At 36.5% G+C, this 18498-nt stretch overlaps 1 protein-coding gene across 2 annotated transcripts in view; it reads right to left on the reverse strand.

Annotated features, from left to right (window-relative positions):
• CCSER1 (coiled-coil serine rich protein 1) overlaps positions 1 to 10636 on the reverse strand; it is a gene marked incomplete at both ends in the record, with an annotated part of 1131842 nt that extends 1121206 nt beyond the window's left edge. For both annotated transcript variants that reach the window (XM_084233722.1, XM_084233723.1), the window contains 2 exons: positions 1274 to 1458; positions 9322 to 10636. In XM_084233722.1, coding sequence (XP_084089848.1) covers positions 1274 to 1458; positions 9322 to 10636 — 1500 coding nt within the window. The remainder of the gene's footprint in view (positions 1 to 1273; positions 1459 to 9321) is intronic.
• Between the last annotated feature and the right edge of the window lie 7862 nt (positions 10637 to 18498).

Genomic DNA, 18498 nt, shown 5'->3' on the forward strand with positions numbered 1-18498 from the left:
GTGCTGCCTCAGTTACTTAAGGCATCTTTACAGAACAATTTCAGAATTAGATGAACCAATATTTTCATTTGAAACATAATATCTCAAATACACTGAGATATCATAAGTAATTTAGCTTTGAGCATTTTTTACATATCTCCATGAAGAGATAATTGGGTGAATAGATCATTAAAAAAAAAAATAAGTCTTGGAGGTGCAGGGTTTAAGTCTCAATGCTATCAAGCCATTGCCAACCATTGCCACATGATTTCAATCCCTGGCCAGGGAGCTAACCCACGTGGCAGAGCAGACCTCTCCTGTCTCACCAGCTGCTTTGCTCAGCAGTGCATTTCAGTAAATCTTCCTGTTCTGCTCCCCACTCTGTTTCTGGTGAGCCCTCACACCTCCAGCAATCTGGCCTATACTCCAGTTCTTGTATGCATAAATAAATAAAAAAAATATATTAAAAAAACCCTTTAAACCATATGAATCAAAAATACTACTGAAGACACATTTGTATGAAAGTAAGCAAAGTGAACGCCAAAGGCATATATCCCCCACCCAGTATTCTTGAGACCTGAGTCCTTGTGGATCCCCTGTGCTCCAGTCCTTTTGTCATCTGTTGTCACCCTAGCTCTAGCTCACATGATGAAGGAGCTTCATATATATGCCTCTAAGATAACCCAGTCCACAAATGCAAGCTCAGGCCCCAGCCATCCACACATAAACCACACTGCCACCCTCATCCACAGGCTCTCGTTTGGGTCAAGAATTTGGAGTCTCATTACCTGCAAAATGTTAAAGCTTTTGCTGAGCAGATCACCCTGCCCCCGAGGCTCCTCACCCCATGTGGAAGGGCAACTAAGGAAGGAAAGGCAGAATAGAGTCCACTAAAGGGTCTATGCTGGTATCTGCATAAGTTGTAATTTACAAAAAGGACATATTTTAGAGTAGCTATAGAGTAGAAACGTGATATGAAATGATGGTGTCAAGGTTTGCATTCATCCTAGGATCTGCATCCATCCTAGCTTTGTTGACAAGGGTCTTGTTCTAGATTGAGAATATCAAACTATCCATGGGCGAAAAAGATGGCAAGTTAGGGTAGTTATCATGATGTACTCCTATCTGTCATCACTCATGTAATCTGAGAAGAAAGCAATCTTCCTATGGAGAACAATTTTGCTTTTAAATATGAGTTGTCTATTGTCTATCTGTTTTCATTTTTTTAAGAGGCATGAATATGCCAGATATACACAGTTTAATTATATGAAGGCATGCATATGTATAAACTTACCATGCTGTTCATTTTTGAAGATGATGAACCTGCTCTTTGTTTTCTTAGACTATTAATTTCATCTGCATTTCCATCTTTTGGCTTTAAAATCATTCTGCTACTCCCTGCAGTTCCTTCTGATGAGGATCGCAGCCGCCTCTCTATAAATCTTCCTTCACGATTTGGACTGAGGCTACTGGCAAGAACTATTGAAGAAAAATTAATTAAAGTCAATATAAGTATTTAAATACAATTTTTTTTTTAATAGAGGCATGTTTTGTTTATTTATTTATTTGTTTGTTTATACATGCACTGGGTACAGTCAGAAGCACGGGAGGGTGAGAGAATTCACCAGAGCCAGAGCAGGGAGCAGAGCAGGCAGAAGGACCGAAGTACACTGCTGAGGGGAGCAGCGGGCGGCAGGAGAGGTCTGCGCGCCATGCGGGACCCTCCTCCGGTGGCTGGGGAGCAGCCGGGGATCGAACCGGCGCCGCAGAGGCCGCGGGCAGCTTCGCAACCCAGCGCTCAATCGCTGCGCCACCGGGGAGGCCCTAAATACAATTTTTATAAACGCCTCTCACTGAACACAAATGGGACTCTCTTAATATCATATATAAATTTTACATTATAAATATGTTTGAGTCAGTGGTAACTTAATTTTGTTAATATTGTATCACTTTGAAGCTCCAAACCCTTGGAGACATACTTGCCTTCTTTATACCTCACATAATTTGCATTAGCAGGGCCTCCCTTGTGGCACAAGGGTTAAGCACAGCAGTGTGAAGCTACCCACAGCCTCTGCAGCATGATTTTGATCCTCACTGGCCAGGGAGATACCCACATGGCACAGCAGACCTCTCCTGACTCGCCCGCTGCTCCCCTCAGCAGTGTATTTCAGTAGATCCATCTGTTCTGTTCCCTGCTCTGTCTCCAGTGACTCCTCTCACCACCCTGCACCTCTGGCCTACACCCCAGTTCTTGTATGCATAAATAAATGAATCTTAAAAAATTGCATTTAGCAAATTCTATGTTATTACTTTCAAATTGTATACAGAATCTGATCACCTCTTTGACCTCTCCCACAACATCTGGCACAAACTCTATCAATGCTTATCTGCAATACTGCAATACTTACAGTAATAATAGTTCTCTGCCTCTGATACTTCCACTCAACATTCCCCCATCAACACACAATCTACTTTTACAATGATAACAAGAATTATACACTTAAAAAAAACAGAGATGATCACAACCACTTCATCTGTCACAAAGCTGTTGTTTTTCCAGTAGTCTCTCAGGTTCCTCCTTTATCACCCTACAATTTGCTCCAATGCTGGGGGCCCCAGTGCTGATCTTTCAACCTTCAACCTCATCTTCTACTGAATCCCCATTCTTCCATTTGCCCTGGAACAGTGGTCCCCTTGTTTTTTGCAGAACATCACAGAAATTCTCCAGTCCCGGAAACTCTTTTTACTTGATCACTTTTGCAGTAATATACTTCCCTCAAATATTGATATGACTTACCCCTTAATCCCCTTCAAATATTACCTTATAATTATAAAAGAAAACACATAAATAAGTATAATTTATAAATGCAAACTTCAAATATTAAAGTAACCAAAAAAGAAATTAAGAAAATCATCCCTTTTATAATAGCATCAAACAGAATTAAGTACTTAGTAGTAAATTTAACTGAGGAAGTAAAAGATCTTTAGTTGAAAATTATATGACATTAATGGAAAAAAATGATGAAAACACAAATAAGTGGAAAGGTATTCCATGCTCATGGACTGGAAGATTAACATTGCCAAAAGGTGTGCAGCAGACCTCTCTTGTCTTACCCAATGCTTCCATCAACAGTGTATTTCAATAAATCCACCTTTTCTGTTCTCTCTCTAATGAATTCTTTCACCCCCACACCTCTGGCCTATACCCTTATTCTTGCCCACCCACAAAAAAAAAAAAAAGAATCAATGCAATCCTGATGAAAATTAAAAATTACAATGCTAAAAAAATTACAATAGCATTTTTCATATAAAAAGAAAAAACAATTACAAGATTTAAATAGAACCAGAGGACACAAAATAGCCAAAGCAACCTTGATTTATTGATAGAATAACAAAATGAGGAATTACATAACATCCTTATTTCAGTTATATTACAAAGACATAGGAATCAAATTGGTATATGGCATAAAAACAGACACATAAATCAATGGAACAGAATAGAAAGACAAGAAATAAATCCATGTACACAAGGGCAGTGATTTTCAAAAAAACTCAAGAATATGAATTAGGAAAAGGATAACTTCAGTAGATGGTTTTGGAGAAGCTGTATAGACACACGCAAAAGAATGAAACAGGATTCTAATCCTCACCATGCACACAAATCAACTCACAATAGATTAATGACTTGAACATAAAACCTGAAACTGCAAAATTTCTATAAGAACACATAGTAAATAAATTCCTTGACATCGGTCTTAGTAATGACTGTTAGGCTTTTATACCAAAAGCAAATACAACAAAAACAATAAAGAAAAAAAAAAAGTGGGGCTACTTCAAACTATAAAGCCTTTATATAGAAAAGTGAAAGGGCAACCTAAGGATTGGGAGAAAACATTTGTAGACCACATATCCAATAAGGAACAAATATTCAAAATATACAAAGAACTCACACAACTTAATAGCAACAATGTAAGTCAAAATCAAATAATTACATTAACAAATGGACAAAGGACATAGACATTTTCCTAGAGAAGATTTGCAAATGACTTAGCAGATACATGAAAAAGTACTCAAAATCAATAATCATCAGTGATTTGCAAATTGAAACCATAATATCACATACTTATATCCATTACAATGATGATGAACAAAAATTCAAAATATAACAAGTGTTGGAAATGTGGTGGGAATGTAAACTGATACAACCACTACTGAAAACAGCATGGAGTTTCTTCAAGAAGTTAAAAAACAATTGCCATGTGATCCAACAATCCCACATCTGATTATATATTCAAAGTAAACAAAATTATGTTAAAAATATATCTGTATGGGCCTCCCCAGGTGGCGCAGCGGTTGAGCACTGGTCTGCGAAGCTGCCCGCAGCCTCTGCAGCGCCGGTTTGATCCCCAGCCGCTGGTGAGGGTCCCACATGGTGCGACAGACTTCTCCTGCCGCGCCCATCGGTCTGCCTGTTCTGTCCCCGCTCTGGCTCTGGTGAATTCTCTCACCCTCCCGCGCTTCCTACTGTACCCGGTGCTTATATGAATAAATTAATAAAATATTTAAAAATATATATATATATATCTGTACTCCCTTCTTCACAGTTAGGTATGGAAGGAGCCTAAGTGTCTATCAAGGGATAAATGGATAATGAACATAATTCATCTTTTTCTAAAAAAGAAAGTAAACCCAGTAATTAGCAACTATGTGGATGAATTTGGATGACATTATACCAAGTGAAATGTCATATAGGGAAAGACAAATATTTAATGGTATCACTTAAATAATCTTCAAAAAAAAAAGAAAAAGAAAGAAAAGGGGAAGCAATAAGGAAAGTGAAAAGGAAACTTAAGCCAATGAATAAAACTTGAATTGTTATGAGAGTTTAGAATTCCATGATTAGTTTTGATGGAATTATACGTCTAACATCTTCAGATATGTATTAAATACTCATTTGAACATGTCTTATTATAAATACTAAATGAATTCAGTATTACAGAATTATGTGTGTGCTGCAACTCTTCACATGAAAATATATATACTTAATTAGTTTTAAATTTTTAACTTCCAAATTATAAAATCCATATGAAGAATAGATAAATACTTCCATAAATGATAGCTTGATATCATCTTATCCTTGTTAAAATTACCAGAGTATTTCCATTATGTGTCTATATTCTATAAATTGTAGATAATATGACTAAATAGCCAAGATTCAAGAATAGGCACCACATAGCAAATTCAGAGAAATTACAGAAATGTGTTAAATGACTTCTGAGATGTTAGTTTAACAGATTAATTGTCAACAATACAAAGGTTTATCATTCACTAATGTCCAAAAAATATATATACAAGATTAATTTGAAATTGAGACAAGTTATCATGTTAAATTATAACTAACTATATCAGGATAATTAATTCCCCAACCTTTTCTGTGCTATTTCTTTTGAAACTGTCTATATTTCAATCTGAGTTGCACCATTTGCTGACAATGTGATTTCATTAATATATTTAACTTAATCCTAAATCTTAGTTACTAACTTCCACATAAAACTGTTGTTAATATTAAAAGAAATGGTGCATACAAATAAATGGCTTAACAAATTTTTGGCAGATATTAAGTGTACAAAAGTGTGATCATCATCATCATCATCATCATCATCATCATTTTCACAATTACATTATAGTTAAGTAATTAAGCAGGTATAAATAAATCCTAAAGTACAAAGAAGGAGCCAAAATCAAAAGTTTAAAAATGTAGCCAGATACAATTTCAAATCAAATCAAAAATATTTAGACTTTCAGAAAATTAATTCATGCATTTAAAACTTGAAAGTTGCCATATTGAGTGCTATGGAACAAGGACAATCTGTTCAACAAATGGTGCTGGGAAAAGTGGATCACCACATGCAAAAGAATTAAACTAGATTACCAGATTAAATTAGATTAATTAAATGAGATTAATTAAAGTAAATTACTACTTCACACCTTGCACAAAAACCAACTCAAAAAGACGAACATAAAACCTGAAACCATAAAACATATAGAAAAAAACACAGGCAAAACACTCCATGACATACATCTCAGAAACATCTTAAGAGACTCATCCCCTGATGCAAAGAAAGCAAAGGAAAAGATAAACAGCTGGGATTACTTTAAACTAAAAATCTTCTGTATAGCAAAGGAGACAATAACCAAAACAAAGAGACACCCTACCAATTGGGAGAAAATATTTACACTCTACAAAACTGACTAGGGACTGATTTCAGAGATAAACAGAGTTCACACTTGTAAACAAAAACAAAGCAAACAATCCAGTAAAAAATAATAGGCAGAAGAGCTAAAAAGACACTTCTCCAAAGAGGAAATGCAAATGGCCACAGGTATGTGAAAAAATATTCAACATCATTTACAATCAGGGAAATGCTAATCAAAACCACAATGAGATACCACCTCACACAAGTGAGACTGGTACATATTAAAATAAATAACAACAAATGCTGGTGAGGATGTGGAGAAAAAGGAACTCTCTTATACTGCTGGTGGGAATGTAAACTGGTCCAACCACTATGGAAAACAGTGTGGTGGACACCCAAACTTCTAAAAATGGAGCTACCCATATGACCCAGCAATCCCCACTTCTAGGAATCTACCCAAAGGTCAAAAGGTAATTAATTTGAAAGGAAACCTGCACCCCTATGTTTATTGCAGCACTATTTACAATAGGTAAGATATAGAAACAATCTAAATGCCCACCAAAAGATGACTGGATCAAGAAGATGTGGTATATATACACAATGGAATACTATTAAGCAACCAAAAAGATAAACTCATGTCATTCACAGCAACTTGGATGGAACTGGAAGGTCTTATGTTTTATGAAATAAGTCGAAAGGAAAGAGTAAAGTATCAGATGGGTTTACTTATAGGAGGCACATAGGGAAAACAAACAAAGGATCAGAAAAAAAAAGACAAAAATATCAGGCAAACTATAAATCGGAAATAGATTGGGAGGGGAAGAGGAAGGGATCAAAACAGGAGAGCAAAGAGCACAGGAAACTATGATAATGATTCATGGGTGTCTCCGTGGTGGTAATTTTATGGGAATTACACCTGAGAGGAGAATAAACAATAATGTAAAAAGTATATAAATAACAAAAAAGAAAAAGATGAGTATAGAGAACATAAATAAAGATAATAAATATTATATATGACAAACCCAAATAAAATAAAATTGATATATTCTAGAGGAACTAGCTTGATAATAAACATTATCTTAAGATTATTAACATTTTTTTAAATCTGATTACATCCCTATTCAAACTTGACATATAATTCCTAGTATACCTCGCTATTTTATTAGGTTTGTTTATTTATATAAAACAGCACTCTCACTTAAATTTATTATTTTAACTGAAGTCCTTTTTTGTCAACCATCATGAAACATTTCAACAACTATCAGAACTGTGCACTAATATTTTTCCTGGTAATAGTAACCAACTCTGCTAGGTATTAATAGAAACATTAATTACTCTCTCATCCAATTATTCCCTAAAACATAAGAATTCTAATTTTCATTTGATAAATTAAAAAACTGGAATATGGTTGTATCAAATTAGGCAGGAATATGAGCTTGTTATTTTCTTTATTTGGAAGTTAAACACAGTTTAAGGAGATTTGCTAAGTTAACAAGGCATGGGGTTGTGATCACTCCATCAATTTGAGGAGTCTGACACATCATGGGGTTCAAATCCTGAAGCATTATTTACTAACTCTGAATCTGGCCACACAATTTACCAATCTCTGTACCTGATATCTCTCTGTAAAATGGGTTACAAAAATAGTACTGACTACAATCATCTGTGGGTTAAATGAATAAATGTATTGAAAATGTACAAAACATTAAATGGGATACAAGAATCATTCAATACTGGGAGAACTAGTAGTAACAGCGGTAGTGTGGTGTTAGTGGTAGTAGTAGCAGAAACAACAGCAGCATCAGCAGCAGTGATAGTTAATAACCATAGTAGAGAAAAAAAATGACAAATAATCACAAATACAGTCTAGTGGATGGCATAAATTCAACAATTTTCTTGAATGACTTTTTTTAAACTTTTTTTTAAAGATTTAATTTAATTTATACAAGAGCTGGGGTACAGGCCAGAGGCGTGGGTGGGTAAGAGATTCACCAGAGACAGAGCAGACAGCAGAACAGGCAGGCAGACTTTGGAAAGCACTGCTAAGGGGAGCAGCGGGCAAGACAGGAGAGGTTTGCCGTGCCATGTGGGTTTCTCCCTGGCTGGCTGGGAATCGAACCCGTGCTGCAGGGGCTGCGCACAGCTTCACAGCGCTGCGCTCAACCCGCTGCACCGCCAGGGAGGCCCAAATGAAATTTTATAGTAAAATAAAGTTTTCTGTTAAATAACAGACTGGCAATTCCCTTTCTTTTAAGTCAAAGGGAAAGGACCCAAGGTCACACAGATAATTAATGACAGAGGCAAGCTTTTTTGTGTCCCCAGGCTCCATGTACAGCATTTTGAAACTTGCAATTCTGTTGCATGTAGACATTCAACTAATTATTCTGAAACATGGATCCTATTTAATGATAAAAACTTTGTTAAAATAGGAAATAAAATTTAAATTTTACAAAGTTCTCTTACAGTCTTTAGACTGGAATATATTCATTTCACTTAGAAATAACAGTACTCTAAAATGAACTTAAAAAGAAAGACAGTTTTTATTTTAGATAAAGTTGCAGTGTATATAAAAATATTTTCCTTTCACTTTTCTCTGAGGGTAAGAATTTGTATAATATAACCAAGAAAATTGAATAGTATCGTTGAATTACATTTTCAGCATGATACAAGTGAAGTAAGTTTAAAATCAAGTATAGAAAATATTTAAAATAAATTACAAATAAAAAAGAATGTTAGAAGGCTTCCCTGGTGGTGCAAGGGGTTAATTCTCAGCACTATGAAGCTACAGGCAGCCAGTTTGATCCCAACCAGGGAGCTACCCACATGGAGCAGCAGACCTCTCCTGTCTTGCCCACTGCTCCCCTCAGCAGAGTATCGCAGTAGATCTGCCTGCCTATTCTGCTCCCCATTCTGTCTCAGGTGAATCCTCTCACCCCGGCCCTGCACCGCTAGCCTACACCCCAGCTCTTGCATGCATAAATAATAAAATAAATCTTAAAAAAAAAAGGTTAGAGGGTAGAAAATGAGAAGCTGATATTTACTCATGAAATGCAGTAATAAAATTGAACAAATTATAATGTATATCATTTATTCTACAAAGAGAATATAATTTGTATCATTTATTCTACAAAGAAAATTAGCCTACCTTTGGCAGGATTTGTGTCACATCCATATGATGTTTTGTTAAGAATATGGTGATCACCAGAAGAGGGTATTATCCTTGAATCTGAAATAGGATGAATCCCTTTAACACGTTCAGCTATTGCTTTATTTTGCTCATAAAATCCAAGTTTCTTTGGAGAGCTTGTCACCAGCATTGTCTCACCATTTTGTAATACCGTATGTTCTTCTTTTCCCATATCTGCTGATAGGTGAGTCTCTGAGTCTTTTCCATTCATCATAGATAATTCAGTTATTTGCAATAACACTTCTTTCTGAATAGCAGCAGAAGTTTCCGGTAAGGAATTAGATTCAGTGCTATATCGACTTTCTAACCTGTATTTCCCAGGAGACATAATTGCACAGGGAGCAGTTGCTAAAAGCTCTGTTGTCTTTGTAACAGCAGCAGTATTGGAAGAGAATTGAGAGGTAGAATCATTGTGACCAAAGTTGCCACAGTGGGATGCTATGCTTCCACTTTTAGGAAATGCTTCTGCTTCAGACATAGAATCTTCAGTCAAAGCTAAGAACTCCGAAGGTGTCTGAACTGTTGTAAGATCAGCAGAGAGCAATGGAGATTGTAAAGAGCTTCCTGCCCTTTCCGTTACATCCATAGAGCAAGATGGAGAAGCTCTGACTAATGCAGGTTCTCTCTCTTGGTAATGTGTAATTTCCAATGAGAATCCAGACTGTTGTACCAATGAAATGGACTGACTCTGTGGAACTGGCTTAGAAAATTTATAGTGAGAGGAAAAAGATTTTGTAAGCAGCTTCTTCGTTGACTGCTTAACAGAACGGCGAGTTGGTTCTTCTGTGAATCCAGAATCATCCCCCTCACTTTTTCCAGAACTTAGGCAATTTATGAAAACATTCTTATTGGTTGAGTGCTCCTTTTCAAAATCCTCTGTCAAAGATCTTGTTATCTTCTTATTCCGTGAACCACTACAAGCAACAGAATGTTTCCCCCGGGTTTTAATGTGTTCTTCCAAACTCAGCTTTTGCACACTGCCATGACCAGGTTGAGCACCATTTGAAATACTAAGGTTCTGGTTGGTAGGTTCTTGTTTAGGCTCACCCCCCTTCTTGTGGTGGAAGCTAATGGAAGGAGTACGAAATATGCTCCTCCGTTTACCTGTGCTGCCTGAGCTTGAATTAGTGCTGGAAGGAGAGGAACTGTGCACACCAACTGTATTACTGGAGGAAGGTGAAGAAGGAAGAGAGTCATGTCTTCTGCTAATACTTCTTCTGAATATTGGCAACCGGGAGACCAGGGTAGATCGTCTTGATCCGGAGTCCCCCATTGGGACTCCAAGGACTGCACTGTGATAGCCAACTTAGCAGCCTGAGAAAAGTTAAAACAAAAAGAATAAATCAATGGAATTCAATTATAATATGATATTTTAAGCAAAATATTGTTTTTCAAGATACAATGAAATTTGGCTTATATGAAACAATACATACAAAATTATGATATTTAAGTTATTTAAAATGTATACATATCAAAATTAGCTAACAATTTGCATTGACATTTTATAATGGTGCAGAATTTTAAGATTACCAAGAATATTCAAAATATATTCAGAAGAATTTTGGGTTGAGAGATGTAAGATCATTATTGAAGACGCAGGCTTACAAATTATACTGGTTCTAAAATGTGGCAAATTTCTTAATCTTAGCTCTTTATGTTTATTCATATAGATGTATTAGGCAAGTGACAGCCATGATCTCCCTGGGTTAAAAGCCTCATTGTTGCTTCTGTTAGTCATCACCAACTCTACCGCATCACTCAGTAAGGTACTAACCTGAGATTAACAGAATCACAGACAAGACCAGAATTTGCACTCAAAGAAAAATCAATAGACAAACTGTTTTCCTTGGAGCTTGATTTCAGAAATTTAGAAATTATGACGCCATTCACAGGGAAAATTAACCACAAAGGGATATAGTGTTTATGAGGAAACCACAACTATGAGTTGACAACAGGACTTGCACTAAAGCTAATTCAACTGGAAATTTTACAAGTGATAATATATACCAAGAAAGGCACAAGCATTAAAAAATTGTGAACCATATTAATGTCAAGTCACTGATAACTCAGAAAAATAGGGAAGAGGTGGAAAAACAGGCAGCTACAGCTCAACTGTGAAGTACTAAAGACCTTTATACAGGTTATCTCTTGTAATGCTAATAACTGTGGAGATAGACATTATTACTCTAGGCATTGTATAGCAGAAGAGTAACTTGCCAAGTGTCACTCAGCCAATAAGTGGTAAAGTATGAATAAGAAACCAAGCCTTGCCTAATCACAAGGTCAACTCATAATTAGCATGTATATATTGCTTTTACTAGAGTGAGGAGCCAGGAATTTAAGCTATTCAGTGTTAAGATGGGTTTCCACATCAGGAATTCCTAATGACATGTCCAATCTTGCTATTCTAGAGACCATTTCTCAGTGGTTTCCATAATGACTCATAATTCTGTGCTTGTTTTATTTTGCGTTGTTTCTAAATTTCACTTCATTCCTTAACTATAATGTACACACACCCTTTGTGAACCTTAAACGGACTGATTTTTTTTTTCTTTTACAAAACCAAAGTTATCTATCTAAACAATAACAAATACTAAATGAAATGACAAGCTCTCCATATTATCTTACAGATATTATAAAATTGATAAAGTAAAATAACATTTATTTCCTTGAAAATATATGTGAAGGCCTCCCAGGTGGCGCAGCAGTTGAGCGCTGTGTTGCGAAGCTGCCCACAGCCTCTGCAGTGCTGGTTCAATCCCCAGCTACCAGGTGAGGGTCCCACATGGCGCGCAGACCTCTCCTGCCATGCCCGCTGCTCCCCTCAGCAATATATTTCGGTCCATCTGCTTGTTCTGTTTCCCGCTCTGGTTTTGGTGAATTTTCTCACCCTCCCATGCTTCTGACTGTACCCAGTGCTGTATAAATAAATAAATAAATCTTAAAAAAAAAGACTCAATTAACTAGAGTCAACCTTTATCAATAATATATGAATCTCTAAAATTTATAAGGGGCCTCCCTGGTGGCGCAAGGGGTTAAGACTTATCACTGTGAAACTTTCACAGCTACTGCAGCACAAGTTTGATCCTGGGACAGGGAGCTGACCCACATGGAACAACAAACCTCTCCTGTCTTACCCACTGCTCCCCTCAGCAGTGTACTTTAGTCAGGCCGCCTGTTCTGTTTCTGACTCTGTGTCTGGTCAATCCTCTCAACCCCTGCACCTCTGGCTTGCAACCCAGTTTTTGTATGCATAAATAAATAAATCTTTAAAAAATAAAATAAAATGAAATTTATAAAATTTACATCATCAACCTCTCAAATGTATAGCATTTATTTATTATTATAAGACAGAAAATTTGCTGATTTATATATGAAAAACTGATGTATCCAAGTTATAACTTCATAAGACCCATTTAGGCATAGGTTCTCAAAGTAAAGCAGGGATTGGCCTTTGCCATCAAGAAGTTGCAATAAAAAAAGTATTATAAATAGGTCCTTCCAGATGGCGCAAGGGGTTAAGCACCGCACTATGAAGCAATCCTCAGCCTCTGCAACATGAGTTTGATCCCTGGCCAGCCAGGGATCAACCCACATGGCTCAGCAGACCTCTCCTGACTTGCCCACTGCTCCCTTCAGCAGTGTACTTAGGTCCATCTGCCTGTTCTGTTCCCCACTGTCTCTGGTGAATCCTCTCATCCCCTGAATCTCTGGCCTGTACCCCAGCTTTTGTATGCATAAATAAATAAATCTTTAAAAAAAACAAAAAAAAATGTATTATAAATAGACAGATGTTTACTATGGAAGATAATACTTGAGGATCCATGAAAGAGAACTTGTATGTTCAAAATGGATGAAGGCTAGTCAGGGATAGATGGCAATATGGAAGAGACAATGTTGGAGAAGGAGGCTTTTGCCACATAAGAATTATAGGAAGGGTACCCCAGCTGGTGGATTCACATCATCAAAGACAAGTAAAGTGTAAAAGAACTAAAAATAGCAAACAGTAATCAGTGCAACTGTAAAAAAATATATGAAAATATATACAGGGTTTGGTAAGGAAATAAAAGGCAATTGTTAAAAATATAATAAAACTATAATAAAAGATGAAATTAACAAGCTGTGGTATTACATGTTTTGATGAGTTCGCTCTTAATAATCCTTGAATTAACATTATTCTCAGCAGTGATTTTTCATTTATATGCAAGATTTATTTCCATTCAATGCCCAGTGAAGAATTTTGCTCTAAATAGAGCTTTATCCGCCATAATGATTTGCAGCTGGTGGTGAACCTATAGCCTTCAATAATGTCAAGATGTTTACCATTATTATTGAAATATCTTCATACATAGGTATATGTATTTCTTGCCCTTTTTAAAGCACTTCGTAGATGTGTATCAGAATTTTAAAAAGTTATGACTTTGTTTCACATCTTTTGGCAAATTCAAAGGATCACAGAAAGTGATTGACTTACTTCTTAAACTAGATTTAAAACACACTTAATCAGGGCCTCCCTGGTGGCGCAGTGGTTGAGCTCTGGGTTGCGAAGCTGCCTGCAGCCTCTGCAGCGCCGGTTCGAATCCCGGCTGCTCCCCGGCCACCAGAGGAGGGTCCCGCATGGCGCGTAGACCTCTCCTGCCGCCCGCTGCTCCCCTCAGCAGTGTACTTCGGTCCTTCTGCCTGCTCTGCTCCCCGCTCTGGCTCTGGTGAATTCTCTCACCCTCCTGCGCTTCTGACTGTACCCAGTGCTTGTATGTATAAATAAATAAATAAATCTTTAAAAGAAAAAAAAATAAAACACACTTAATCAAAAACTACCCCAATCTCTCTATTAAAAAAAAAAAAACCTAAAACTAGATATCATAATAGATTGAAGAAGATTTCAAAACAATCTTGTCAATGGTACTTAGTCTTAGATTTAAGAGGCTCACACATGTTATGGGTTAGGACTAGGCTTAAAACCCCCCATTCCAGATTCTTTGTAATCAACATATAATTTATACCTCCAACATTCTATCACTTTAACTGTGGTGTAATTTATCTTTAAAAGTACTTCCAAAACATTTGATTGCTTTCCATTAAATAAATTGGAAACTTAAGGAAGGATTTTTAACAGATAAATCAGTGGCACACAATGACAATGGCAACTTTAGCCAATAGGGTCAGTAAGGACAATATGAGATGCATCAAAAGGATGACTGATCAGGACCAAGAGGGCAATCAGTCACAGGGAGAGAATGAGATTGTCAGCTGAACATATAGAAATCATATAATTGATTGGATATATTTAAGAAACAAATTATTAGATTTGCATATAATTTAGACACATTGAGTACACTAAGCTATTTTCAACAACTAAACAAGAGCCCAAGCAAATAACTGCTTCTATCAGAGATGTTTACCTTTATGTGTCAACAAAAATTGATTTTACCATAAAGATGGCATTAAGTAGAAAGAGACTGGCACTGATTAGATATGTATAAATCAATATTTTAAGTAACAAGTGAAGAGAGACTGTCTCAAATTAGGAGAATATTGAGAATGGATACAATAGGACAAGAGACTATATTCCAAAGAGATTATTCTAGCTGAATTCAGGGAAGCAGATAAGTTTCTTGTGTAAATTAATGGACGGACAGAGACTGATATTTAAAAAGAAATGTAGATTGGAAGAATAAACATTATTAAAATGGCCATCCTTCCAAAAGCAATATACAGATTCAATGCTATTCCAATCAAAATTTCAATGTCATTCTTCAAAGAAATAGAACAATTATTGATGAAATTCATATGGAATCACAAAAAACCCCGAATAGCCAAAGCTCTCCTGAAAAAAAAAAGAAGGGAATGGAGGCATCACACTCCCAGACTTCAAACTATACTACAAAGCCATAATCATCAAAACTGCATGGTATTGGAACAAGAACAGACATACAGACCAATGGAATCGAATAGAAAATCCAGAAATATACCCACAGATTTATGGTCAACTAATCTTTGACAAAGGAGCAAAGACTATGCATTGGAGCAAAGAAAGTTTGTTCAATAAATGGTGCTGGGAAAACTGGGTCGATACATGCAAAAGAATATAGCTTGACCACTACCTCACACCATACACAAAAATCAACTCAAAATGGATTAAAGAACTAGACATAAGACCTGAAACCATAAAATATATAGAAGGAAATATAGGCAAAACACTACGTGATTTGCACATCAAAGACATCTTTACAGACACATCACCCAAAGCAGTGATAGTGAAGGCAAAGATAAACAGCTGGGACTACATCAAATTAAAGAGCTTTTGCACAGCAAAAGAGACAATAACAAAAACAAAGAGAAACCCAACCAACTGGGAGAACATTTTTGCCTCCAACACTAATGATAAAGGACTGATCACAAAAATCTACAATGAGCTGATGAGACTCAACAACAACAAAGAAAATAATCCAGTCAAAAAATGGGCAGAAGAGCTAAAAAGAAACTTCTCTGAAGAGGAAATGCAAATGGCCAACAGGCATATGAAAAAATGTTCAACATCACTTGTCATCAGGGAAATGCAAATCAAAACTACCATGAGATACCATCTTACACCAGTGAGAATGGCACATATTAAAAAAACTAGCAACAACAAATGTTGGCGAGGGTGTGGAGAAAAAGGAACTCTTCTGCACTGTTGGTGGGAGTGCAAACTGGTCCAACCACTGTGGAAAGCTGTGTGGAGATTTCTGGACCTACTAAACATAGAGCTTCCATATGACCCAGCAATTCCACTCCTAGGTATTTACCCAAAGGACACAGAAACATCAATTCCAAAGAGCACCTGCACCCCTATGTTTATAGCAGCACTGTTTACAATAGCTAAGCTTTGGAAACAACCCAAATGCCCAAAAATAGATGACTGGATCAAGAAGATGTGGTACATATATACCATGGAATATTACTCAGCATTCAAAAAAGATAAACACATGCAATTTGCTGCAACATGGATGGCGCTGGAAGGGATCATGCTCAGCGAAATAAGCCAAAAAGAAAAAGAAAAATACCGGATGGTCTCACTCATAGCAGGAATCTAGAAAAATTAAATAATGGACCAGGAAAATGAATAACTATAAGAAAGTGAAAATCAAAATCAACAAAAAACTATGAACCAGAGACACTTTTAGGGGGGCGGGGGCGGGAGGGGAGGGATTGGGGTCAGAATGGGGGGCTGCAATTGTATGGGGAATATAACAATAAAATTTATAAAAAAAAAAAAAGATTAAAAAAAATAATAAAAATAAATAAATAGAGTTGCAACCTTAAAAAAAAAAAATAAAAGCAATGATAAATATTAAAAAAAAATAAAAATAAAAATAAAAAAAATAAAAAGAAATGTAATGTTAAGACACAGCCAGATGCAATCTTAGCCCTTAGTGAACAGATGAGAACAGAAGCTTAAGAGAAATAAAAACAGAAAGAATGGATTCTATTAGTATCTGCAGTGAAAAAAGCTTAAATGTCACATCTATATTTGATTCAGGCTTAAGTAAATGAGAATATATTTATATTTGAATTTCATTACAGTTTACATTCTATCATTTACACACAATGAACCTGTACAGTTAAAAACGTTGTGGTCTCCCTGGTGGCTCAGCCGTTTGAGGGCAGTGCTGTGAAGCTGTTCACAGCCACTGCAGCAGCACAGGTTCAATTCACAGCCAGCCAGGGAGATATCCACATGGTGTAGCAGACCTCTCCTGTCTCACCCACTGCCCCCTCAGCAGTGTATTTCAGTAGATCTGCCTGTTCTGCTCCCCACTCTCTCTGGTGAATCCTCTCACCCCCAGCCCCTCAACTCTGGGTTACACCCCAGTTCTTGTATGAATAAAAAAAAAAGATTACAGGGACATTCAAAGCTGCTTAATAATAGTTAAAATAAAAAAAAAATAGGGGCCTCCCCAGTGGAGCAGCAGGTTGAGCACAGGGCTGTGAAGCTGTCCACAGCCTCTGCAGCGTGAGTTTGATTCCCGGCCGGCCAGGGAGAAACCCACAGGGCACAGCAGACCTCTCCTGTCTCACCCGCTGCTCCCCTCAGCAGTGTATTTCAGTCACTCTGCCTGTTCTGCTCCCCAATCTGTCACTGGTGAATTCTCTCACCGTTCCCTGCCTCTGGCCTGTGCCCCAGTTCTTGTATGAATTTAAATAAATAAATAAATAAATAAATAAAAATATATATAAATGCCCATTTACAGAAAAATTTAAAAACAAAATATAATGTATCTAGTCTAGATTATCATATACAAGAGATTAAAATACACGGTAAAAGTTGTGGACATAGAAGAAATTTTTAACACAACTAATAAAATGAAACCTCTAAAATATGTTACATACATATATTATTTGAATTAAACATGTATTATGAAATTGAAAAAATAATAATCTTCAGACTGAAATGTGTGTAAATGTATAGGAGTAAGTCTGGAAGGATGTACTTCAAATTATGAACTAGGTTTTCTGAAGAGTCTGGATCGGGGGGTTGTCATCAATGGGAAAAGTGTATATATAACAGGAAGTTTTAACAATAAGAAAGAATTCATGAATTACTTTTATCATTGAAATTTAAACATTAAAATTGAGGTAGTATAAAACATATCAAAAATTTATATTACATAATGCTTTAATACAAATGTCTTGAAAGTGAGTGAGAGATATACAAAAAATAATAACAGTAGGGCCTTCCCAGTGGCACCGGGGTTAAGTCTCAGGGATATCAAGCTATTGCCAGCCACTGCAACACAAACTCTAACCCAAGCCAAGGAGCAACCCACATAGCTCAGCAGACCTCTCCTGACTCACCCACTGCTCCCCTCAGCAGTGTACTTCACTCAACTCGCCTGTTCTGCTCCCCACTCTGTCTCTGGTGAGTCCTCTCATCCCCCCCACAACTCTGGCCTATACCCCAGTTCTAGTACTCATAAATAAATAAAATAAATCTTTAAATAATAATAATAACAGTAGTTTCCTCTGGGAGAATGAGAATGAACATATGAGAAAACATTTTATTGTAAAAATATTTTACCAGATATGATAAAATAAGAATATCAATTCTGTTTTAATAATGTTTTAAAGATTTTTATCTTTACAATAAATTTT

The sequence above is a fragment of the Talpa europaea genome, assembly GCF_964194135.1.
Source record: "Talpa europaea genome assembly, chromosome: 5".
Classification (NCBI taxonomy): Eukaryota; Metazoa; Chordata; class Mammalia; order Eulipotyphla; family Talpidae; genus Talpa; species Talpa europaea.